We start from the raw sequence: 27,721 nt of genomic DNA, 5'->3' as shown, positions 1-27,721 counted from the left end.
GCTTTTATTCCATTAAGACACACTATTACTAAATTAAAATGCTGCCCAATGGGAGAATAGAAATGTGCAGAGCCCAGCAAGAGCCTATGCACTTAAAAATTCCTCATCATTCTCTGATAAATTACATGAATCAATTCGATAGTGGCAAATCGGTACTCGCCCTAATTAAAGTATCTGGCTTGTAGAACAGATCAGTCACTGCCCTGTACATTACTGTCCAAACCAATAAAACCATAAAAGATTGTTTAATGGTGTAAGCATTACAGACGGGGGTTGTGATGCAACTGCAAAAGGTCACAGTCCGCTTCCCATAACGGGACCGCCACTGACTAAATTACCATTGAGTACAAAAACACATGCTTGAGTGTGAAAAAAACTTTGTACACACGCTCCTTCATGTGGAAAATTCAATTAATGAAAGCAATTAACCAGAGACCACAGACAAATACGTTCTGGACTTTAAATACTATTAAAATAATTTTATTTTTAAAGAATTAGATTTTTGCTTCAAGTGTCAATGAAAAGAATTTGTAAATATAGTTATTTGCTGGAACAGAAAATCCTTATGTTTACACCAGAAAAAATAGATAAAAAGTAGATAACACAATGTGTTAAAATGATAATACAATACCTACAATGAAGACAAGATATTTGTAATTATTGTTCCTAACAAAAAACCTTTTTATTCTATGTGCTCGGGTTGAGCACCGGTTTTAAAATAACCCCCCCCCCCAGCTTTAAATCAACGAATCATTTTTAAACTGTGAAGTAAGCATTATTTTATAAAAAAGAACAGATTTACAAGTAGCAATTCTGCTAAGTTTGCTGAAAGCTCTCTACTGATCAATTTCTATTACAGCCAACTGAACCAGGCCAATTCACATTACTTAGATCCTGGATTCTAGTAATGTACTGCGTAGGAAGAAACTGCAGATGCTGATTTAAACCGAAGATAGACACAAAAAGCTGGAGTAACTCAGCGGGACAGGCAGCATCTCTGGAGAGAAGGAATAGGTGATGTTTCGGGTCTGAAAAAGGTTCTCGACCCGAAACGTCACCCATTCCTTCTCTCCAGAAATTTTAAAGATGTTAGAGTGCTGTTTTGGAATTCCCTCATACCATGATCTATATTAATCCCCCAGGAAATACCATTAAGACCAAATCTGATTATCTCACTGCAATTTATGGATCTCACTCTGTCCAAGTTGGCAATATAATGATTAAAATTTCAAGAAAGTTAAGGCAAATTCCTGGAAATCCTCAATTGCGCATTGGGCGAGTTCCAAGATTCAACACATTGGCTGCAATGGTTCAAGTTAGTAGGTATTCACTCCTTTCTCAAGAGCAATAAGCAACAAGCCAACAGGTTTGGCCAGTCTGGTTACACAAGCATTATATGAAAAAAAGGAAAAAAAGTATGCATCAGGCTAAAGGAGGAGATTTTAGAATGGATGACATAGTTTCTCGAGTGTTGGTTTCAAAAAGGGGCATGGCGAAGGAAAAAGAGTTGGAGTGGCCAAGAGGGAGCAGCCATCTAGACCTGATAATCGTAGCCTTCTTGTAATGGATATGATAAAGGCTCCTCTAGTTAGTGACCTGAACTGGAAAAAAATATTGGATGGATAGACAAACATTTGAGTCAACACCCTTCTTTAGTCTGATAAATGTCATCTGCTTTGAAACAAATCAGAGGCCTGACCCTCTGAGTTCTTCCAACACCTTTTTTGGTCTAGATTCCAGCATCTGCAGTTTCTTGTGAATCCAGATTATATCAGTGGCAGAAGCAGAAATGAAAAGGTCCAAACAGGAAACTGCAAGAACATTTGTGCTCTCACATGGTAGTCTTGTGATAGCACAAAGCCAAAGTGAATTACACATTCTCCCTTTTGAAAGTGATGTTCTTGTGTGTAATTAGTTGAAATGGTCTTAGCCTAGTTTCTGAGCCATTAAACTGTATTAACTGAGATGAGACCACATCACCCCTTTGCACTCAAGAATGTTACAGCTGAGAGAACATGTCACTACCTTTCCCCCATTTTACATTCACACATGCACAATGCTTTTTGACAACACTATTATCACATAAAAGTAAACATCACATAGGTCACCAAATCCTAACAGAAAGGAAAATTGTTTTTTACATTTAAATCCATAACTTACCTCATGGGGATTCTCCATCCTCCTGGCCACCATTACCTTGATCATTCCTCTGATGTTTCCCTCCATTGACATGGATCGTCGTAATGTTTCCAAGGCCTCGTGGTTCGATTTATCCAGCAGGTGTTCGCTATTAACTGCAATCAGCTGATCATTGATACGTAGGCGCCCGTCCTAGATGTTGGAGAAGGAGATAATATCATATCCCCACTCTGTTCCGGCATTTGCATCCTAATTTAACAACTTGAGTTTATACAGCATATTAAAGTAGTAGCAATAGTTTGAAACAGACCACATTATTAGAACAGATAATGAAAAAAGATATCTGCAGAAGGGTCCTGAGTTGAAACGTCACCTATCCATGTTCTCCAGAGATGCTGCCTGACTTGCTGAGTTACTCCAGTATTTTGTGTCCTTTTGATTATTAACCAACATCCGCAATTCTTTGTTTCCACATGATGAAAAAGTTGTTTTTACGACATGTTTAGAAAAAAGAGGGGGATTTAGGGAGAGGACTGTGTTTGGAAAAATGAAAATAAAGAATGCATGATGAAGGATATGGGTAGCAGATGTTTGTATGATTTTATAGCTAATATGGGGATATTGTGGCAGCTGGTGAAAACCTTTAAGCTTGATCAGAAAGAAGTGCAACCTCAAAGGTGACGTTCTATCTGGCTAGTAACTCCAGTAGTCCTATCCTGTAGTACATTAGCCCTTAAATCCTTGTGTGTCAAGTACAGTGAAATTAGTGAGGGGTGGCACTCTCAAAAATTTCAGTGGTCATTCAAAAGCAAGCAAACTTTAAATGGTCGGCCACAATTCTATGTAATAGCATTAATATTTTAAGCACATAATACAGTGGTGACACATAGGATCCACATTTCAGCTGCCTGAAATGAACTCAAGAGGGGAAACTAAAACAAAAACTCTCAGCAGTCAGCTGAAACAATCAATGAACAGGTCAGTTGCCAGTCCCTTGACCTGGAAAGGAGGCTTGGAGGAAGTCCACACTTCAAAAACTGCAAACATATGTTTCAGATGAAGTAGAAAAATATTAAAATCAACTTCACATATTTAGGTTACATTAATTAATGCAATTAATACATTCAATTAATTTTACTGTGATTTTCATTACTGAAAGCCATTATATCACAAAAGATGCACTAGCTTCAGGTGTAGCTTAATACAGACAAAATAAAACCTAGATGATGAACGTAAGACCAAACTAAAAAAGCTGCAATAAATAAAACACAGCTAAACTTTAAACTCATCTGATCCTTCCACAGTTGGAGCTTAACTGACACAACTTTGCAGAAGTTTATCTCAATCAGATGGGTAAAATGGGAATTGGCTTTATTGACGGGGAGTTATGTTAAGCAAAAAGGTTCCAAGTGAACTTTTCCACAAGCATATAGAATAAAGAGTTAATGAAAAATATAAACACCATGGTTATATTCCTCATCGCTTGCCAGAAAATAGATGTCAATACTGGACTGTTCAACCTGTTGAAAGGAAAAGTTCTGCAATAAAGAGTTTCTAATCTTCAAAGGTCTTCAAGGTAATTTGTGGAACATCCATTCATATCTACATTTCAACCTTAACCAACATGATTAAGAAAGGTCTCAACCCGAAACGTCATCCATTACTTTTCTCCGGAGAAGCTCCAGCTGTTTGTGTCTATCTTCAGTTTAAACCAGCATCTGCAATTCCTTCCTACACATGATTACCTTGAAAGCTGCCCCTCCATGAAGAATAGCCTTAATGAATATGCCAAGGTCAGCTCCAGTCTCTTTCGATTTGTTTCCTTTAAGGCTTATGCCCAGTCCAGCAGAACCGGAGTCATTGAGTGGGATCTCAAAGGTCAGGTGCTCTTTTCTATCGTCGGCTGGGAGGTTACAGTTCTGTTCCCCCTTCTGAAATAAAACAAAGAGATTGGATAGCAGAAGAAAGAACATACCAGCCTATTCATATTTCTAAAAAAATTCAAGGTCAGGTAACCACCATATTGGTGTTAGTTAAGCATTTGTGAAGAGCTCTATTTGAGTTTCATTTCCACACCAGCCCTTCCAATACTCAAAGCCCACTTCAGTGAACTGAATTCATCACACACATTGAAAAGTCATCACCATATTGAACACACTATTCAAGGGCCACCTTTTGGATAATATATAAAACTAAGGTTATATCTGCCCTTTCAGGTGAACAAACACATCACTGTAAAATTCAAGGAGTTTTCAGGCCAACAATTTTCCCTCCAATTACATCAATGAATACTAAATAGAGATAATAGTTATGACAGCATTCCTGATCCTGGGAGCTTGATGTATACAAATTGGCAACTGTGTTTCCTGGCGCCTAACCCGACTACACTTCACAGAACTGTTATGGCACAGAAGGAGACTAGCAAATGTATACTGGTCCCCAGGATAACACGAGTTAAGAAGGAATCCACATATTTCATTTCTTTCAAACCTTCGTATATAATTTAACTAAAGATTAGAACATTCTAGTTTCTAATATTATAAATGGCTGTAGCATATATTGATTTTATTACTGTAACAATAGAAAATAATAGAATCTGAGAAATGGTGATGGTAATGTTCAGGAAATATCATCACTTTTAGGATAACAAACATATCTGTGAGCTAACATGAACTTTCAGATGCCATTAGTACAAGCCCCAATGATACCCTAACTGAAATAATTTATAGATATCTACTCAGTAAAACAACATAAAGCATTCAATCATTGTGTCATCAGTTCATAATTTTCAACAGATATATATAAAAGCCAAGTCAACAAAAGCAATGGAAACAATTGTTTGCACTAATGTTAGACCTATTGGATGGGTTACCGTGAGACTTTTCACACTGAAGCATGGTATATAAATGAGAAAAATAACAAGATCATCTTCAGCACACAAAGCAAAAGATAATTCAGGCAAACGTCATTGTATCATCTGAACAATAATAAGACTGTTCCTTTACTGCTTGTAAGCACAGAAGCACTATTCAAAGCACAGGAGTTTATTGGGAGTTACTGACAGTTTCATTGGTTTAATACAAAAGCTGTATGGCATCAGGAACAAAAACAGTGAACTCAAACCTTCCTGGCTGACAAAGATCCAAGCTTAATTTACAGATACGAATTGCAATGACAACATTTTGAACACAGGTCTACTCAAAGAAGCATTTGTGCATTTATAAAGATAAAGACATCCAAGTTAAGACAGACTTAAAAATATATTATTAAAATGCTGTGCACCTGCATGTGTGCACTGCTCACATAACTACATTGTTAAAGTGCAAATTAAGTTGTAATGCTCTCTTCTACAAACTTCAAGAATGAATAGACAATAGACAATAGGTGCAGGAGTAGGCCATTCGGCTCTTTGAGCCAGCACCACCATTCAATGTGATCATGGCTGATCATTCTCAATCAGTACCCCGTTCCTGCCTTCTCCCCATACCCCCTGACTCCGCTATCCTTAAGAGCTCTATCTAGCTCTCTCTTGAATGCATTCAGAGAATTGGCCTCCACTGCCTTCTGAGGCAGAGAATTCCAAAGATTTACAACTCTCTGACTGAAAAAGTTTTTCCTCATCTCCGTTCTAAATGGCCTACCCCTTATTCTTAAATGGTGGCCCCTGGTTCTGGACTCCCCCAACATTGGGAACATGTTTCCTGCCTCTAACGTGTCCAACCCCTTAATAATCTTATATGTTTCGATAAGATCCCCTCTCATCCTTCTAAATTCCAGTGTATACAAGCCTAGTCGCTCCAGTCTTTCAACATATGACAGTCCCGCCATTCCGGGAATTAACCTAGTGAACCTACGCTGCACACCCTCAATAGCAAGAATATCCTTCCTCAAATTTGGAGACCAAAACTGCACACAGTACTCCAGGTGCGGTCTCACTAGGGCCCTGTACAACTGCAGAAGGACCTCTTTGCTCCTCTTGTTATGAAGACCAACATTCCATTGGCCTTCTTCACTGCCTGCTGTACCTGCATGCTTCCTTTCAGTGACTGATGCACTAGGACACCTAGATCTCATTGTATGTCCCCTTTTCCTAACTTGACACCATTCAGATAATAATCTGCCTTCCTATTCTTACCACCAAAGTGGATAACCTCACATTTATCCACATTAAACTGCATCTGCAATCTTTTTGAATGTATGATAGGTAGAATAATCATTGTCACCACTGTGTCAACGACAACCATTTTGATTTCTATTGGATCTTCAGCAGAACCAATCAGCTCTAGACGCTTCAGAGCAGTATTCTTCAATAAAATTTGCAAGGCTTGTGCTTTCTCAAAGGCTTACCTCTTGCATATTCTGATTTCAATATCTATATCATGCCAATCAGCTGGAACTTCAGGACCAAAGTTTCCCAACTGAACCTCATGCACCTGTGCCTAATTCTTTCCTTGACACTTCTCATATTCTACCTCTTTAACTGAGTTTTGGATTGGCTTTCATTATATCTCTTTGTGCAATGTTGTTAATTTTTTGTTTGCTAATACTCTTGTAAAATGGCGTGGAACAATCAGCATCAATAAGGGAATCAAACGTTCCGGGAAGAAAGCAAGAAAGTGGACTTGAGGCACCCATGATCTTATTGAGAGCCAGAGCAGGTATGACATCGGTATTGGTTTACTATTGTCATATGTTTTGAGATATGAGGTACATGGATAGGTAGGTTTGGAGGGATATGGGGCAAGTGCAGGCAGATGGGACTAGTGTAGCAGAGACTCACTCTCACCTTCCACCCCACCAGCCTGCGGATCCAACGAATCATCCACCAACATTTCCGTCACCTACAACGGGACCTCACCACTGGCCATATCTTCCCATCCCCTCCCCTTTCTGCGTTCCGCAGAGTCCGTTCCCTCCGTAACTCCCTGGTCCACTCGTCCCTTCCTACCCAAACCACCCCAACCCCGGGCACTTTCCCCTGCAACCGCATGAGATGCAACACCTGTCCCTTTACCTCCCCCCTCAACTCCATCCAAGGACCCAAACAGTCTTTCCAAGTGAGACAAAGGTTCACCTGCACCTCCTCCAACCTCATCTATTGCATCCACTGCTCCTGATGTCAACTTATTTACATCGGCGAAACCAAGCGCAGGCTCGGCGATCGCTTCGCTGAACACCTGCGCTCGGTCCGCATTAACCAAACTGATCTCCCAGTGGCCGACCACTTCAACTACCCCTCCCATTCCCAGTATGACCTTTCTGTCATGGGCCTCCTCCAGTGCCATAGTGAGGCCCACCGGAAATTGGAGGAACAGCACCTCATATTTCGCCTGGGCAGTTTGCAGCCCAGTGGTATGAACATCGACTTCTCCAACTTTAGATAGTTCCTCTGTCCCTCCCGTCCCCTCCTCCTTCCCAGATCTCCCTCTATCTTCCTGTCTCCACCTATATCCTTCCTTTGTCCCGCCCCCCTGACATCAGTCTGAAGAAAGGTCTCGACCCGAAACATCACCCATTCCTTCTCTCCTGATGCTGCCTGACCTGCTGAGTTACTCCAGCATTTTGTGAATAAATACCTTCGATTTGTACCAGCATCTGCAGTTATCTTCTTATACTAGTGTAGCAGAGACATGTTGGCCAGTGTGGGCAAGTTGGGCCGAAGGGCCTTTCCACACTGTATCACCCTATGACTATGACTCTTTCATGAAAAACTACAATAAGGAGCGCAATGATTTCATCCTGTTCCTATTTCTTCTGTTCATATGAAACATTTTCTTGGGTAAAAGGGGTATACAAATGCTGTGACTGTATATTAGGCAGGCATAATTAACAATCAAGAAGATTTCCTCTCAAGTCCTGCCTCATCTTCAAGGGACAAAAAGTTCATTAAATAACAAGCAGCCAAGCACTGAGCTAAGCCAAGCTAAGCTCTCAGATGAAACATCCACCGCTCATCCTTCAGTATCTACTGAGCTGATAAGCTGCAGAAAAAGATCATTGTATTTCTTTAAGACGATGTCCACGGGCAACACGGGTTGGTTAATGGACACCAGGAATCTGGAGAAAAAAGCTGAATCAGATGTATCTGAAAAATACTTCACAATGACGTACAAAACATTTCAGATTACGAAAGGAAAAGTCACAACTGATGCAGGATTGCTATTTGCATATACAGAGTTACATGTTACAAACTGAGAGAAAGCAAAATGTTTATGTAAAAGATACCAGAGAGGTCTAAGAAAGCAGTATAAATTGACACAAAGAACAAGAGATATTTCTGGAGAAAGGAGCAACAAGAGTTGTAGTTAAGGCTTCATAGTTTTCTCACAGTTTGGTTCAGCGTGGGAAGTATGAAAAATACACATTTGTTCATTCTGCAGGAAACTGGTTTCAGGCAGCATAGTTTAATAACACTATATATATTTCCTGTCAACCAAAGAATACCTCAACAAGGTCCATCAAGTTCATCCTGGCTCTCAAATCCAAAACATTCACTTATTTCTCTTTAATTTTACTGGTGTCCACTTACAACTCGGAACAAATTCAACAATGGCCGACCACACTACCAGCATATCTTTCAGAAGAGAAAGGGAGAAGAGAGGACAAGAATGGGGAGGAAGGGAGCAGTGGGTGGAAGCAGAGAGGTAAGGTAGGAGAGGGGGAATGGGGAAAGGGGTTAGGAGGGGGGCAGAAGGGAGGGAGGGCAGAAGGGAGGTGGGTAGTGAGGAGAAGGAGGGAGGGAGATGGGAGGAAGAGGGGGAGGGAATTGGAATGGTGGAAAGGCTTATTTATGTCAGAAAGTACCCTGATGTCTTTTTTCATCGAATACCCTGGACAAGTTAATAACGAGTCAGTTCAAAGAAAGTGCCAACTGTAATCCTTCCTCTCAACACATGGGTCAAGTTACCATTAGCTACTAGTCCAGTTGCTGACAGCATGAAAATTTCAGCCAGTTTATATGGCCTCAGTTCATACACAATTAGGAGATTCTTTTCACTCAGTTGTCTCAGTAAGATGTTATTATTTGTGAAGTTTGATTTAAAAAAGATTCCTGTATGCTGTTTGGCAGTCCATTTCATTGGAAACAATAAATCAGATTTTCATCCAACATTCCTTCCTTGTTCTCTATTAGTCACACAAATTGTCCAGAAATTCTTACAAATAAAACTAATTCTGTATCAGTGACAAAAATGTACTGCAGATTTTTGAGGAATAAGTACTGAAAAGGACAATTTTAACAGGTTGCTTAAAAGTCTTTGTTTGAAGTAAACTCACGCTTTGTTACATCCAAATACTTGACAGACAAAAAAAGTTCACATGACTGATCTGTAAATCACAAGATTGGGTTCAAATGAAACAAAACATGACTCTGCACACACAAGACTAATTTTTACAAGAGGATACACAAAGCCTATGTTAAACAACCATCATATTTTCCTGTAAAATAAATACAGATGATCCCCGACAAACGATGCTTCGACATACGATATTTCGACCTTACAATGGTGCAAACGCTGGGCAACGGCAGTGACCCGTAGCTCGCTTCCTGCCACGTGATCAGGTGTATGTTAATGCATTTCGATGTACAATATTTTCGGTTTACGATGGGTTTATCGGAACGTAACCCCATTGTAAGCTGAGGAGCATCTGTAGTTTAAAAAACATTGTGCTGGAAATTGGAAATAAAGAGAGAAAATGTGGAGAAACTCAGTAGTTCAGTCAGCACTTGTGGAAAGAAAAATGGTCAATGTTCTGTGATCCAGATCCTTCAAAAGATTTTTAATAAAGGCTGCAGGGCCTGAGACGTTAACAGCTTCTGTTTCCATTGATGCCGTCTGACATGTTGAGTGGTTTCAATAATTTCTAATATTATTTATTTTGTCCTCTTTACTTTGTTAAACAATGGCGTCACTACCTGTTGTGATTATGTAAATATTCTCCGCAAGCAATTCTTAAAAATTACAAGCAACATAAAGCCTGTATGCAGTCATTTGGGAGAGCAACTCTTGCTGGTGTGCTGAAAAACACCAGCAAGGATGCAAATGTTGTAACCTCTGCTGACAAACACTTCAACTGGGTTTCAGTTCAGTATTTTAAACATACTAAATATTTTTTAAAAATTAATATTCCTACCACAGGGTAAAGAATATTTATTTATAACTCAGCAATTATTTAAATAAACAGAAATGAAACTTCAAGTGGTTTCTGTAAACTCATCTTTAATGCTTTCCCAGTGGCAAAACGATTTATTTAGAAGTTAGACTTCCTCGTGTAATGCACATCAATCAACCATTCTCAAGAAAGAAGCAAGGTTGTTTGTAGTTTTACCAAAGCCCATGAGAAGAAGTATTCTTTGGAGGAATGGATAGGAGAAGAGTTCAGTGATTTTCCATTGTAATTGTGGCAGGTAAATTTAGAGCTATGGGTTAGTGGACAACATTCTGACCACATTATCAGAAAAATTGAAATCTCACTCCAGGAACGAGACAATGTTATCTCCAACGCGAGACTGAGGAAGCATTGCAGTCTCTTAAGTTACGTTCAATTATCTGTGGAGCAAGGAACTGAGTCAATTACCTTCCATTAGAACATTAGACATGTTCTAAGTTGCAGGGAAGGGGAGGAGTGAAAGGAATCTGTGGGAATATTCATGATAGCCTGGCGATGAAGAAACATTGAATGTTAAGTGGTGATGGTGCTGGCTGAGAGAGGGCAGTGAAGGCTGGCTGATCCGTCTGGACGAGGTGTAAATAGAAGGTGAATAAGAGAGGGGAACGCATAAGTAAAAAATGTTGGAAATTTGGAATAAAAGATAGTGGTGGAAATATCCAGCAGGACAGGCAATATCTGTGGAGAGAGATAAAGTAGATGAACATTACTGTTCATGGTTGGTTATCCGAAATTGCAGAACTCAAAGTTGAGTTCTGAAATCTGTAACTTGTCTGGTCAGAAGATAAGACGCAGTTCCTCAAGCTTACACTGGGGTTCAATGGAACAGCACAAGGGGCCAAACTTAAAAGTCAAAGCAGACTGAATGAAGAAATAAAGTGGCAGTCAACTGGAGACAGTAATCACCACTATGTCTCCTTTGTTTTCAACGTTAAAATGCAGAACACATATTGAAAGATAGATACAAGAAACTGCAGATGCTAGTTTACAGTGAAAAAGACAAAAGGTGCTGGAGTAACTCAGCAGGTCAGGCAACATCTCTGGAGAACATGGATATGTGACGTTTTGGTTCAGGACCCGTCTACAGTCTAATTGTGGTGCGGGAGAAAGGAAGCTGGTAGAGAGGAGGGGCAGGACAAAGCCTGGTGAGTTAGGTGGAGGCAGATGAAGGGGTGTTTTATAGGCAGATGGTTCAACAAAGGCCAGAGATGAAAAATGTGAGATAAGGGTCAGAAGTGATAGGAGCAGAATTAGACTATTTGGCCCATCAGGTTTGCTCTGCCATTCAATCATGGTTGATCAATCTCTTCTAACCCTATTCCCCTGCCTTCTCCCCATAACCTCTACACCCGTACAAATCAGGATTGAAGACGTTAAATTTGTGAAGCCAGAGAAAAGAATATAGTTACACAGAGATTCACGTGCACCTCCTCTAACCTCATCTACTGCATTCGGTGTTCCAATGTGGCCTCTTTTACATATTTGAGACCAAGCACACACTCGCTGACCATTTCGCCGAACACTAATGCTTAGTCCGCCAAGGCATCCTGGATCTCCCAGTTGCTAACCATTAAAGCTCCTCTTCAGATTCCCATAATTATCTTTCTGTCCTGGGCTTCCTCCATTGCCAGAGTGAGGCCACATGCAAACTGGCAGAACAGCGCCTCATATAGTTAACAACTGAATGGTATGAACATTGAATTATCCAATTTTAGGTATCCAATTAGGTGAAGCTAATGAAATCATTAAGTTCTACACGGCAGTCCTGCTGCAGTGGAGAAAGGGTTGAGGGATTGTGCCAGTGTACATTTGGAACCAGGATCGTTCAATGTAACCAACAAAAAGGCAGGCATAGCTGGGGCCCATGCAAGTACCCATGACAACGTTTAACTTGAAGAAAATAAAGGAGTTAAAAGAGAAGGCGTGGAGGATGAGGATAACCTCTGCAAGGTGGAGGAGAGTGATAGTAGAGGGAAATTAATTGGGTCTCTTTTCAAGGAAGAACCGAGGGTCTTGAGACCTTTCTAGAAATTCAGAGTTATTTAAAAGGTGAAAGGAATGTGAGGTGTCTCGGAAGGCACTGAAGAGGGCTCTGGTACATCACAAGGTAACAAATAATGCTATCTGAATTAATGTTACTTCACTCATTTTCGATAGCTTCTGTGCCCAATTAATGCAAAATTGTCTGGACTGTCCCACAAGACAAAGTCTCAACTAGTGAGAAGAAGGAGACAGAATCCAAAACTCACATCCAAACCACATTATTAAACTAAAGTGCCTCACCATTTTGGAAGCACTTTGGTCTTAAAATGTGAGAGCTTTTATTTTGCAACACTTCTTGCTTTACTCTTTAAGGGACAGGGTAATAAAAAACCCATCAGACAACTTGATGTAATGTTGATATCCATATAGAGTCATGCTTTTCCTTTAAGACCTAAACGAGACAGAATCTGTTCAAGTTGTTTAGACTTTATGCATCGTTAAATAGATTTGTTTACTTTACATTTGTGCTCCAAAAAGTACTGTAATGTTATTTGTAAGATTTACAAGGATCTGCGACAGCTGATGCTGACGAACAGATTGTTTTTGTCATTCACAGTTGTCTGAACTAGTTGAAAGGTATCCGGCCTTAAAATAATTTTTTTTTGAAAAAAATGCTGTCAGTCTCCTAGGGGAGCAGGGCAGGAAGCTGCGTTTGTGTAACACATCGGGACCTTTTGGTACCTGCACATTGCCCTTGACTGCATCCCTGTCAAAATATCTTGAGTGCTGCCTGGCCCTGTCTGACTGTTGCTGGCTGATAAGAAACCAGAGGTCCCCAGAGTCCCATTTCCAGCCAGGAATTGGAAGCGGTCTCCCAGAGATCAAGAATTCAGCAAAGGAAATCAGTCAATTATATTCTGCTTCCATTACTTCTGGCATACCGCACAGGGGTTACGCTCCACTAGGTAACTGTTGGAGAAATGCCATGGCCTCTGTTGTCTACCAGCAAGAGGGGTGGAGTTACAGTTCAAGGGTCATCTCTCAACCTTGCTTGCACAGCAGGGCCAACCCATTGGCAACTTTTCAACGGCTATTTCAGTCTCCGTCTCAACTTCAAACGGCTCAACTGTGACTTTATGTCTTCACACACTGTGAAATTCTTTCAGGATCAGAGAGAACCATTGCCTCATTATCACAAGGGGATAACAGTTTTCCCGGGAGTCATTAAGTACAGGCACATTTGGTCTACAAACGATCCATTTGGAGTGTGTGTGTATGTGTGTGGTGGGGGAGGAGGGGGTGGGGGAGACTTGCTTCATCAAACCACAGAATGAAGGAGTCAACATACTAAACTTTACCACAGAAAGTGAACACAGCTTTCCAGTTATACCGAATACCAGTGAGAAGAATATCAAATAGTGGTCTGATCAACAGTTTCATAGTAAATTAGAAACAGCACCAGGTCAACTTGAACCAAGAGATTAGAAACCTGAGAATTCAGTTCAATGACATTCCAGTTTTTGTTCAGTATTTCTCAGTTAACAAAATGATAGCTCAATACATAATGCCAACCAGAGCTCATTCAAAACTCTACTGTCCCTAAATTCATCCCCTCGCCCATCTGTTTCCTAGTTCATCTGCTCTGATTATGACTTTCATCCTCATCTTTGTTTTCCAATCTCTTCATGCCCTTGCCCTCCTGATCTATGCCACACCCTGCAGCTTGTCAAGCCTCCAAAATCTCCAGGCATTTCCCAATTGATCACGTGCAACATTGATTTTCATTTATCCCACCCGAGCTCGGCCTCACTTGCCAATGCCAAAAAGGGTAAAATTCCTCCCCTAACATTTCTGCGACTACCTCTCTTTTTTCCTTTAAAACTTTCATTTAAATTTCTCTTTGGCTGAACTTCTGGCCACCTGTGCCAATATTTCCTTGCAGTTGGTGTCAAGTAATGCCTAATTACATTTTTTTATGAAGTGATTGGGTATTTTACCGTTCCAAGACTGGTAAATGAATGCAAGTCGTTGTTTATTTTGGAACCTATACTGAAGTCCAAATGTGGTTATTATCATGACTATTAAGAAACCGAAATAACTGTATTTTCAATGTCACAAAAGTCTACTTTTGGGTAAATAGAAACATAGACAATAGGTGCAGGAGTAGGCCATTCGGCCCTTTGAGCCAGCACTACCATTCAATGTGATCATGACTGATCATCCACAATCAGTTCCTGCCTTCTCCCCCTAACCTATTGATTCCGCTAGCCCTAAGAGTTCTTTCTAAAGTATTGCCAGACCAGGCAATATCTGTGGAGCAAGGAACTGAGTCAATTACCTTCCATTAGAACATTAGACATGTTCTAAGTTGCAGGGAAGGGGAGGAATGAAAGGAATCTGTGGGAATATTCATGATAGCCTGGCGATGAAGAAACATTGAATGTTAAGTGGTGATGGTGCTGGCTGAGAGAGGGCAGTGAAGGCTGGCTGATCCGTCTGGACGAGGTGTAAATAGAAGGTGAATAAGAGAGGGGAACGCATAAGTAAAAAATGTTGGAAATTTGGAATAAAAGATAGTGGTGGAAATATCCAGCGTCTGGACTCCCCCAACATCGGGAACATGTTTCCTGCATCTAGTCTGTCCAATCATTTAATAATTTTATATATTTCTATAAGATCCCCTCTCATCTTCTAAATTCCGGTGAATACAAGCCCAGTCGCTCCATTCTTTCATCATATGACAGTCCCTCCATCCCGGAAATTAACCTCGTGAACCTATGCTGCACTCCCTCAATAGCAAGAATGTCCTTCCTCAAATTAGGGTAGACCAGTACAAACCAAATATAAACAGAATGAAAATGTAACGGTGTTAAACATTAATGATCATATCTTATTTACATATAATTATCTCAGTTAATGTGTTGCAATGCATTACGACATTTACTTATTGTCCCTATCAACATGGGAATGATTTTAACCCAAACAGGATTGTGTGCTGACTAGAAGTGTATTTGAGCTTCGAGAATTGCTGTAAGCAATGTCGATTTTTTAAAAAGTGTTCAAAAACTATTTAATCTCCTTATTATTCATGTAACGTTGGTGATTGGTGATAAATGTAAACCAACTGGGCAATGGGAAACCAGATGTTAAAAATCTACAATCAATCAAAAGTGATCAATCCAAGTTAGCAATCCCAATCCTCGCCTCTCGGGAGGGAACTGGACCGATTTGGGTTCACGAATCTCTGTGACTTTCATCTTATTTGTTACAACCATCCCTGTAATTCTCTATTGTAAAAGTTCATTTCGGACTAATCATAGCTAAAAGAGAAATATCAAATAAAAATAGCTCTTCAATTCACAAAATCTACATGCGAATAATCCCCAAACAGCTTGTTTTATTATAAACTCTCCAATTTAATTTCCTGAGCAACTGTTAGACTAATCACCTTCCCACCTGGTTAAAAAAGTTTTCAGAGCATGGTTCTAACATCACACTTTATATTCTATGTATGACTGCAGGACTCAAAAGGCTTGGGGTTCCAAATACTTACTTGGAGCTTTGACCTGATTACATCAGTGAATTATATAATGACAGTTCCAGTTAAATTTCATGATTCAATAAATTTCATGGGTCCAGGAGGTAATTACGTAGAATCCATAATAATGTTTTACCCTGAGTCGTAGGTTTCAAGTCCCATTCCAAACATTTGTGTGCAAGAAGTTGTCCGACTATTGCTGAGGCAGTCCTGCCTTATGATTGAGTTAGAATAGCCTTATCTTTTCTTGAATTAATATAATGGATCCCATGTCACCTTTTTCAATAAAAAAACATGGGGAATCAGAGGATCTTACAGCAGGGAAACAAGCCCTTCTGACCCAGGGCCGTCTTAACGCATGGGCCTGATGTGCACTTGCCCGGGGGCCCACGAGCATAGGGGCCCCATGCTGATCTGTGTATGTTAAGTGACTTCCAATAAATAAATACTACTTTAAAAATGTAGGTTCAATAAGTGCTTTTTTCGCAACATTTTCGGTCACTAAGTGCTTCTCACAGCGATCTGTAAGTGCTTTTCGCAACAATGTAGCACCCTAAGTCCATCGCTAAGTGCTTTTCGGTAAGTGCTTTTCGCCGGCACGACAGGGGGGGGGGGGCTGGTAGGGAAAGGGGGGATGGGGGAGAGTAACGGTAGGGGCCCCAGTATACTGCTTTGCCCGGGGGCCCATATTGCTGTAAAAACGGCCCTGCCTCTACCCCTCTCCCTCCCTCCATCCCCCTCCCCTCTCTCCATCCCCCTCCCCTCCCTCCCCCTCCCCTCCCTCCCCCTCCCACCCTCTCTCCCCCTCCCTCCCTCGGGGATAGATTTAAACTTTAAAATGTGCATAACTTTAAAAATATAACATCAATTTCAATGAAACGTCTTCCATTAGCGCCAAATGGTGGGTAAGGTGAGCCTAAAATTGTCGCGCTATCGTGTACCGTTTTGGCTGTAGTTCAAGAATAAACAAAGAAACAAATGAGAGTTTTAGTATATAGATGGGTCAAACACCGGCAATAGGACTACCTTGGAAGGAATGGACGAGTTAGGTCTGAGGCCATGTTTACATGCTTTATAACTGCGATTCCATCTCCTCCCAAATGCTATCACTCCTCTACACAGTAGATTCAATTTATGGCAACAAATCAGCATACTAACCCACAGCTCTTTGCAATGTGGGCAGAGAGCAAAGCACTCGGAAGAAACAAATATTGTCACAGGAAGGGCATGCAAAATCCATTTCGACACACCCGAGGCTGCAGGAGCTGTCAGACATTGGTTCTACTAGCTGCACCACCAGCCAATTATTTTCTCTCAACCATTACCATCCAAATATTTAATTATCTAGTTATAATCACTAGTTTTTGAGGAGAATTTGCTGTGCAGAAATGTTGGCTGCAGTTTGTCCTACATTACAAGAGGAACTACAATTCAAGGACACTCCTGTGGCTGTAAAGCTTTTGGGACATTTTGAGTTTGTGAAAAGTGCCACATAAAGACAAGTCTTTCGAAAAATCTTTGTTCCCCATTATTAATTAAATCCCAATGTGTTTGTTGTTATAATGTTCAAACCCTCTTTAAAGTAGACATTCATCCAGTTCTTTTTCAAATGTGTGAGCGACCTAGTATTAACTGTTTTAATCAGCAGCCTATCCAATCTCCAAATTACTTATGCAGTGAAAATAAAATTACTTCTAAATCCAGATTCAAAGCTTGGGAATAAGAGTTCAAATGTAAGAAGGATAAATACCCCAGAGGATTCTGTTGTTACAGCAATTGTTAGAATATCTGAATTGAATGCTCTGAAGATAGAATTTGCTAATCTGTCCTTGACATCACACACTGCTGTCTGGCTTGCATTCCTTCAGGATAATTCAGCAATATGTTTTCTCAATAAATTTCAAATTATGCAAACAATGATAAATTAAATGAGTTAATTCAAGCCCTGGAAATGATTTCACGCCTTATTCCAAAGTGTTAAACAAGAGAAAAACAACAGGGGTAGCACATTCCTATGCGGATTAATTTACACAAGTATTCTCTCTTAAGTAAAAGGTTGCAGATGCTGGAAATGTGAAAAAAAAAAAAATGATGGGCACAGGGAACAATTTGGTCAGCAACTGGAGAAAACACGTTACTAACAGATGCAACTCCTGCTCTGGAATGGAAACAAAAAGAGGTAATCGACAGGGAGAAATCCAGTGACCATGAAGGGGAAATGTAGAAACAAAAAAAATTAAAGACACACAGAGGGGACAGATTCAAGAGTGGAATAATATGCTTGATTCAATCCAAGTAAAAATCAGAAGCAAAAGAACATTTAAGGGCAAAATTAGTGACGTCAGTGAGGAGCATATTAAAATTAAAGAAATAGCATGACAACCCTGGGGATCAGGGATAAGGCTGAATGATTCGGCCAAGGTTAGAAGTTAGTTATAGCTTTGATCAAAGCAGAGGGTTTCATATTGTGATCAATCTAAGTTAGCAATCCTAATCCTAACCTCGCTGGTGGGAATTGGACGGATTTGGGTTTCACATTGCCAAGGAGATAGGAGATGGGCATGCTATTATTCCAGAAGCTGGAAATAATTGGTATAGAGCAGTAAGCCAATTACAAATAATAGAAGTGGCAATGGAAGAAAGGTATAAAGTGGCAGGCCACAGTTAACTAAGGAACAAACAGACAGAGAATAAAAGAGTTTCTCTAATCTATCCCTGCTGCCCTCCAACCAAACAGCTTTGTTTGTTCAAAATCCTCTGAAGTCGAGGATCCTCGCATTGATTCATCTGTGTGGTGTACACCAATTGTCGGCCATGTTTTAGCTGGGCCTCACAAGTCACAATTCCCAACTGCTTCAATAACATTTTAGAAACCTAGGCACAGAACCTAAACGTGCAGTTCAGAGAAAATTTTGGAAACTATCTTCTTGTGTCAGCATATACAGAATCCCTCCAGCATTGACCAGGTCCCTATCAGCATCATCCAGGATCTGCTGAATATACATGAAGTGCAGCCAGACAGGAAACAGGAAGGAATGCTTCAATTGTAACCACTTTTCTTCCTCGACCTGTTGGCCATTGTGTAAACAAAACAGTTGCACCAAGTCAGAAGTCTGCTTTCAATGCAAATGTACAGTTTGAACAACAGTATTATAGAAATCCCTGTAATAGAAGGAGGCAAGACATGAAACAAAGGAGGCATGTGGCCAAATGGTGCACTGATCAGAAAATTTATCATCCCAAAATGTTAAATAATAATAAAGACATCTGTACTATGTCCTCTGGTGGAAAGGGGCACAAATGATTTTGAGCTGCTTCTTTAACAAAGGAACAGGCTGATTTGCAAGGACAGCTTGCAAGGATGTCAATAGCTGTGAATTTTACAATTGTATTTCCAATGAAAGTTAATGCCAGTATTATAAATTCTCTTTTGTCTGGAGATGGTTAACGGCTAGCACATTTACTTGTCACTTATTAATCCTGACCATAATTTTATACAGGTGAAATCAAACACTGAAATTAATGAACATCTCAGCTGAGAATCATAGAGCTGTACAGCACAGAAACAGGCCCTTCGGCCACTCGCCTATGCTAAACAAGTTGCCTAACTGAGTTAGCTCCACTTCTCCCCTCTCATCTTAAACCTTTATCCTCGAATAAGACTCCCCTACCCTGGGGAAAAGGCTGTGGCTTTCCCCCTTATCATGCCTCTTCTGATTTTCTAAAACTCGACAAGGTCACCCTTAAATTACTCTTAAATTACAGATATCTGTTGTGTTGCTGCAAGAAAGAATTTCATTGTTCTGTTTCGGGACTGACTTGAAAAAGAGACCCAGCATATCCAGCCTCTCCTTGCAATTTAAGCTTTCCAGGTAACATCCTCATAAATTTGTTTTGCTACCTTTCCAGTTTAATGTCTCCTTCCCATGGCAGGGCAACAGAACTATACACAGTACACCAAATGTGACCTTACCCATATCTGTACAGCTGTGGCATGACATCCCAACTCATATACTCAATACACTGACCGATGAAGCAGGTATGCCAAATGCCTTCTTCACCACCTATGTCACCATCTTCATGGAACTATGTACCTGCACTGCTAGGTCCCTCTGTTCTACAACACTCCCCATGATTCTACCTGCAATGTCCAAGTTTTGCTCTGGTTCATCTTTCCAAAGTGGCATGCCTCACATTTATCCAAATTAAACTCCATCTGCCATTGCTCGGTCCATTGCTCCAATTGATCAAGATCCCGTTGTAATCTAAAATGAAATGCTACAAAACAAACTTATCAAGTGTTTAATGGATGATTGGATCAGTATGCTAGAATTATCTTTGACAAAATAGTTTGACAAAAGGATTCACAACCTCAGGAGTTCTTCTAGCGGTCTGAATTTTATTCTGTAAAATGAGCCTCCGTATTTATAATGACATCTCTCAGTTCTATTTCCTCCATTTTCCTCAACCCTCTGTCAGAAAGGTAGCAGAAGACTCTTCCCAAGGATGGAAAGTTATTGATAAATAAATGTCAATTCAATGCTGAATAAGTACTTCACAATTTCACCTTCCATCACTTTACTGATCGATAAGGTGGTGGTTTTTCTATTAATTGTAGGCCCAATAAACTGGATCATTTTATACAGTTAAAATGATTTTATACAGTTACAATGATGACAGTGGTGTAGCTTCACTATGGCTGGAGATTTGGATGGTTCTAGATCACAAATCTTCCGTACTAATAGCAGGATGTTTTCCAGTCCCATGTCATTACCAAATTCAGTGGTTTTAGACTTTTCTTAATATCACATCCATTGAATCGAGGATGTAGCAGTCATGAAATAAATGTATTTTTTGCTAAATGCATTATGTTATCCTTGGGAAGAGGCTCCAGCTGCCTTTCTGACAGAGGGGGCTAAGGAAAGTGGTAAGGAGATAGAACGAGTTGTCATTAAAAATAGGGAGGCTGGTTTTAAGGAACAAAAAGCAGAATGCTGAAAGAAATCACGAGGTTGTGAATCCATTTTAACACAACATTTTAGCAAACATAGTCCCAGGGTAGCAATCCAATCCTCCATTAAATACTCTTGACAAATTGGTTTTGTGGCATCACATTTTAGAATTTCCTTCAATTTGGAACCATCATGTCCCACACAGAATTTAATTATCTCTGTTTGTACTACCTCTTATTACCATCAATCACACCTCTAAACAGTACACACACTACTTAATCTAGATGTCTATCTATATGTTCACTTATTGATGAAATACTCCTACTTACAATACAGAAACAATGCCACACTTCTCAGGGATATAAACCCAAGATCAATATTCATCACTTTACACCCGTGTGCCTTGAGCTGCTGCTATTGAAAACAAACCCACATTTACATCTCTATACAGCAATGCATGCGACAAAACAAAGTGCTTTATTAAAAGGGAAAGGAGGAGACAGAGGGAGGAGAGCTGCAGGGTGGTGATCAAAGAGACACGACTTTAAAGAGGCTTTTGGTATCATAAGCCAAAGTAATTTTGGAAAGGAATTCCACTAAGCAGGACACACTTTGTAAAACGAGCCAACCGTGATAGGGTAGGGAATGAAAAACAATAAGACGTCTGGATGTTGGGTCATAAGTGAGTTGGCAACAACAATAAATAACATGAAAGGAATAAAAGAATGTTAAAATCACTGGGGCAGGATGACTAATGGAAGGGAGTGATGATTGTGCAGGATTGCATGTAGGCAGGAGTTCAGGATAGAGAGCCCTAGAAATAAATGTTCTTCTTTCTGGCATCCCCACGCTCTGTTGGTTGTTCGCAAACACACAAGTCCCATTCATCCAGCATTAATCGAACCCGTGTTTTATCATGGCAGCAGGACCTTGACTTTGAAATTCTTATCCCTATTTTCAAATCCCTCACCAGCCTCATCCCTCCCTATATCCCTGATCCTCTGAGATGCTGCTGCAACTCTGAACCCTGTGCACACACAATCAAAATGCAAGACAACTTCCAGCAAGAAAACAATACAGTGGCCAGACTTTCGTTATGTTAAGACAGTAGGGACAGCTCCAGTGAGGGGAGTGGCAGAAGGACGGAAAGGGAAGGCTGCCTCTGAAGCCTTCCCTTTCATTAAAGAGGTGCTGTTCTTTGGCGACAAGAGAGGCTATTCAGTGAAAGCCTTTTGTTTTACAGCTGTCACTGATAATTCCACAGCCCAAGAAGGTGGTAATTAATTATCCTTTAAAGGTCCTTTAAAGACGATGTGTTTGAGAAAGCAGATTTTTTTTTAAAAGGCCCTTGTGTCTCATCAGAGTCCTTTTAACATATTCAGTTACAAAGAATAGGGATTAACGTGATATCCTCTTCTTTGTTTTGATCTGTTTCCATAGACTTAATTTTCTTTCGTCACATCTCACTATTTAAATAGCAGCCTTCAAGATGATGAACAAGAATGGTGGAAGGAATGGAGAACCTTACATTGTGAGGAAGACTGATTTAACAAGCACACAAAGAGTTGAAACGGTACTAGCGCAAAATGTACTGTATTATTCATCTGCACACATACAGATGATGAAGCTGAATTGTCAGTTTGTTTACTCCTCAACATTTTGTTTTTATGAACATAATGATAAATCATTGACGGAAAAAAAATTCAAGCAAATACCCAGAAATAATAGATCCACACATTACAACTATTTTACCTGGAAATGACAAAACTTTATAAAGCACTGCCAATTATACAATAAAGACAACACTATGTTGACATCCAAATACTTACTATTCATTAGTTGAGGTTAAAAAGGAAACTGACACATGGTCATCAATAAATGTCTTAATGGAATCAGAAAATGACATGCATGAACAATGATGAAAAATTTAATTCAGCGCGATTGGAGGTTGAGCAAGCCAAATAATTAATTGGTAGGTGAGAGACTGCATAATGTAACCTTAGCAAATTGCAATTATTTGACATCGTTCACGTGGTCAAACATCCCGAGATACTTCAGAGGAGTGTTCCCCAACAAAGTCCAATAAAAGCAACAAACTGGATTTTGATACAGATCAGCAAATGCTCCACACATTGCAGTCTTGAAGGGGCATGTTAGGGAAGAGAACCAGAGACGAGAAAAAGCCAAGATGAGGTTTATCTCATATTGATGACATAGCCATCAATGGTACAGGGATAAAAATCGGGATGTGTAAGAATTCCAAATAATTCAACAGTAAAAACATGCATCCCTCCGCCCTATTGTATAAGAAAATAACTGCAGATGCTGGTACAAATCGATTTATTCACAAAATGCTGGAGTAACTCAGCAGGTCAGGCAGCATCTCGGGAGAGAAGGAATGGGTGACATTTCGGGTCGAGACCCTTCTTCAGACTGATGTTGGGGGTGGGACAAAGGAAGGATATAGGTGGAGACAGGAAGATAGAGGGAGATCTGGGAAGGAGGAGGGGAAGGGAGGGACAGAGGAGCTATCTGAAGTTGGAGAAGTCGACGTTCATACCACCGGGCCGCAAACTGCCCAGGCGAAATATGAGGTGCTGCTCCTCCAATTTCCGGCGGGCCTCACTATGGCACTGGAGGAGGCCCATGACAGAGAGGTCAGACTGGGAATGGGAGGGGGAGTTAAAGTGCTGGGCCACCGGGAGATCAGTTGCGTTAATGCGGACCGAGCGCAGGTGTTCAGCGAAGCGATCGCCGAGCCTGCGCTTGGTTTCGCCGATATAGATAAGTTGACATCTAGAGCAGCGGATGTCAATCTAGAGAGCTCCGCCCTATTGTTTGCCTTAAGCCTCAGAACCGTATTGAAATGTATTGATGCTATAAAATACATCTCATCCCCTAATTATCTCTTCTCCTACCCTTTCCATAGGTTTTGACAAAGAGCTTTTTACAGGTGGTGAAGATTTTACTGCCTCCTCCTATTGGAAAGGAAGCCGCTATTGTCATTAGAACGAAATAAGGTAACTTAGTCTCGCAAGCTTTTCTCTTCATTGCATTATATCAAGAGTGGTCAACATTGCACTGCATTTCTATCCCCCCTTCCAAAATCAACAAGAAGACTTCCCTGGCGGACTGCCATAATTATAGTGTGCCATCTCAATGTCAGGAGACATGGAGCATTTGTTTAAGTCTCTGGCCACCAGCCAGAGGTACTGATTTAGGATGATCAGCCATGATCATATGGAATGGCGGTGCTGGCTTGAAGGGCCGAATGGCCTCCGCCTGCACCTATTTTCTATTTTCTAAGCATTGGCTACTTGTCTCACCCAGCTGTGGAATTAGGGTGGCGGCTAGATGAATTTAAAGCAGAATGAAATAAGACACACGGTGCCTTAAGTGTAAAACCACTCCTTAGGGCTGCAATGCGCACTGGCAATGGGACGCATTATATCTTGTCCGTGCCTTTAATGACTGCTACCCCTATAGACTGGGAATCAGAATCCCGACCCAGGCGCACCACACCAGAAGCCACTGCTACGTTATGAGGTATGGCTTCTTAAACGGAGATATATGGGCAGCATTTTGTGGGTCCTGACGCTGAAAGGTTCACCAGCAGCTTGCATAGGTGTCTACAAACAGGCTCGCCCATCTGTGTGACATATATAGAAACATAGAAAATAGGTGCAGGCGGAGGCCATTTGGCCCTTCGAGCCAGCACCGCCATTCATTATGATCATGGCTGATCATCCACAATCAGTAACCTGTGCCTGCCTTCTCCCCATATCCCTTGATTCCGCTCACCCCTAGAGCTCTATCTAACTCTCTTTTAAATTCGTCCAGTGAATTGACCTCTACCGCCTTCTGTGGCAGAGAATTCCACAAATTCACAACTCAGGGTGATTTTTTTTTTTCTCAACTCAGTTGGTTGCGCTGTGACCAACTTGTTGGCTGTGCTGTGACCAACAGTAGGGTGGACCTGTTCAGCAGTGGCCGTTAGTATGCTTGCATAACTGGAGTAGTTAGAGGGGGAGCAGGTTAAAATTAAAGAGGCTGAAGTAAATCTACGACAAAGCAAGACTGAAACCGGGGACTACACAATATACAGCGGCTCACCCTAGGAGAAAGATGTTTGTATCTCTATGAAAATCTGGGATGGAAAAAGATAAACATGATGGCCTTCTGACTGAAATCCTGTTTGCCCTTTGGAGATGGCATTGTGGGACAGGCATAGTCAGGAAAACTAAAGGAGGAGGAGGCAGTGAAACCTTCTGCGTCACCTGTGGCACAGCTTTATTCTGACTTGAAAGAGCTTGGTCAATTGTGCATCAAAGGTTAGAGATGGGGATGGGGTTCCAGGGCTAAAGTGCAACTAATCACCAATCCTGGAGCACCATCTGGAAACATGAGGCCACACATTCCGATAACCTTATGATGGAAAAGGAAAAATGTACCAAGGGGAATGGCGTTGGTAGAGACCGGTACAGAGGCTATTCTGATACATGGAAATGCTGATGGAATTATGGAAGAGCAAAGGATATGGAGGCATGGTCACTCTTGTGGTGTGAACCGTTGTTCGATTGTCCATCAGCACCAGTGCACCGCAGACTTTCCCTGTTTTAATCTATCTGAAAAATTACTGGGCACAGATCTGTTAAGGGGATACAGACCCGTTTGGAAAAATTCTCACTAGATATTCAGGGGATTTGGGCTACTCAGCTGCTGGAGGTATCACACACTGCACTTAACAACCTTTCTACAGTATCTGTGTGCCGTCCTTTGGAAGAAAACCTGCTTTGAATGGGGCCCCAAGCAGTTAAGGGCCTTTGGAACCTCAAGGGACCTGGAACTCATGCTCATCTGCTTACTCCACAGAGTATGCTTGATGCCCCATTTGAACTGTAATCCTCAGTAAACTCAGACATTGCTGTTTGGAGATTAAAGCGGTAGGAAAATGGCGAGATAGTGGTTCTGAACTTCTAGTCAGGCAAGTTCCCAATGCAACCACTCGTTAGCCGCCTTTCATGAATTAGCTGCTGACTTGCTAGAGAGACCTAGTAGAAACAGAGAGACAGATCATGGACAACAAGGTCCTACTGCGATCAGACTTTCCTCTCATGACATGAATCCTTTCAGAGACCTCCATCCATCGAGTCAAAAGCTGAAAGAGCTGCCAAAGGGTCAGATGGACAGTGTCAGCAAACTACATGAACAAGTCAATGAAACCCACAGTTTACAGACTCTAACCTGGCCACAGCCCCCACCTTTCCAGATTCACCTATTAAATATTAAATACCAGCAAGGTTCACTGATGGCTCTGCTGTATGGAGGAATGAGCAGCAATGTTGGAAGGCAATGGCTTTTCACACGGCTGATTCTACAGCAACAGGCCTTTGAAGATTCCGGCCAACATGCAGAATTGGCTGCGATCCATCTGATACTGGAAGAAGAAAACCAGAAGAAAACCCGAGACCTTTCAGGTCCCGGGGTGGACGGACAACTCTGAGGGGTTCGGTAGCATGGTTAATGTATTGAGTAAATCCTGCTGAGCCGGATGGCCACAACGCATAGATCAACTTGCACTTTACCCTGTCCAAAACTGTTACAACTGTTCGTTTCGTTGGGTTGCTGCTGTCTAAATTACCTAAATTAGTGCATCGTATGGGAGGCGCATTCCCAATCTCGTTGTACCCCTGGGTACAATGACAATAAAGATATATTGTATTGTATTGTATTGTAAAATAGGGTTCACCAAAGTATTAGGAGAGAAAGTTGAAGGATAAGCCAAAAAAGCTGCCGTACTTCCATTATTAAATGCTTGGGGAGACCGACCGGAGTGCCCCAGGAAGAGAAAAGAACTTCCTACAAGTGGGATGGATGTTTGCCACTGCACTACGACAGTAATGTGTCACAAATGAAAAACTTGAATCCGAAAATGAAAGATTAAAAAAAGGAGTAAACTGTCCTGGCAAAACACTACGCAACCTTGATTTGAGACACTAAAGGTTGTGCAAGAACAGGCTGGTAAGGTAGTATTGCAGTTAGATTACAATGTACTGACTTTATATCTTTATATTTTTAGACACAGCTTAAAGTAGACATGTTATCCTATTGAGATTTGTAGATTAGAAAGACTTACTGCTCAAATGACATATAGTTAGATGATGTTGTAAACTAACAACTACAAGGAGTGGGAGGTAATGTCACGGTTAAATAGGCTTCTCTGCCAAATGGAGTTGTCTGCTAACAGCCCCTATGTCAAGCAGGCTGGCTTGGGGAAATAATCAAGTGCTTAAAAAAATAATTTTGCTCACTTGGAAGAACTAATCCTCATATCATGCAGCTACAAGCACAAACTAGGACAAGACACACTTTTCTTTCCAGAGACATCCGAGATTAGAGCAACTTCTGACACTAGAAATAACTCAGTATAAATATCAGTATGAATGAGCAGTGTTAAAATATAGTTGACTGTTGAATGTCGATTAGGGAAGAAAAGTGGATTTATTGAGTAAATAAATGAATGCTTTGCATGAGGTCACTCAACGCTCCTCAGGTTGAGATCCAGAACAGTTCCAGGACCTGAGGAGGAGTTCAGGGCAAGCCATCATCAGGACTTCTCGACCTGCAGTTATTGAAGTAGTGAAGGGCATGTGAGGTTCATTATTTTATTAGTTTTTATTGTTGTTTTAACAAATGTTTAATTTTTAATCTTATATGTGTGTTCTTTCATCATCTTTGATTGGAATTCTCCAAACCCGTTTTCAAGATTGCATAGACCCAGTGTCTCTGCTTGCTCCTGCCCACCGAATTCATCTACAAATACCTCGATTTTATCTTGACCCCCCTCCCCCGATCAGTCCTTCGGACCTACATCTGAAACATGTCACATGCTCTTCGCCACATAATTAACTTTAAATTCTTAGGCCCCCATCATCTCACC

The 27,721-nt window shown here is 40.9% G+C and overlaps 1 protein-coding gene across 3 annotated transcripts in view; it reads right to left on the bottom strand.

The window, feature by feature from the left end:
* Positions 1 to 27,721, bottom strand: part of LOC144595861 (partitioning defective 3 homolog B-like) — a 916,989-nt gene that overhangs the window by 433,548 nt on the left and 455,720 nt on the right. For all 3 annotated transcript variants that reach the window (XM_078403665.1, XM_078403667.1, XM_078403666.1), the window contains 2 exons: positions 3,885 to 4,070; positions 2,161 to 2,331 (listed from right to left, as the gene is read on the bottom strand). In XM_078403665.1, the coding sequence (XP_078259791.1) occupies positions 2,161 to 2,331; positions 3,885 to 4,070 (357 nt within the window). The remainder of the gene's footprint in view (positions 1 to 2,160; positions 2,332 to 3,884; positions 4,071 to 27,721) is intronic.

Source organism: Rhinoraja longicauda, chromosome 8, assembly GCF_053455715.1.
Source record: "Rhinoraja longicauda isolate Sanriku21f chromosome 8, sRhiLon1.1, whole genome shotgun sequence".
NCBI lineage: Eukaryota > Metazoa > Chordata > Chondrichthyes > Rajiformes > Arhynchobatidae > Rhinoraja > Rhinoraja longicauda.
Note: the sequence above shows the minus strand (reverse complement) of the source record. Positions and strands in the feature narration are given on the sequence as shown.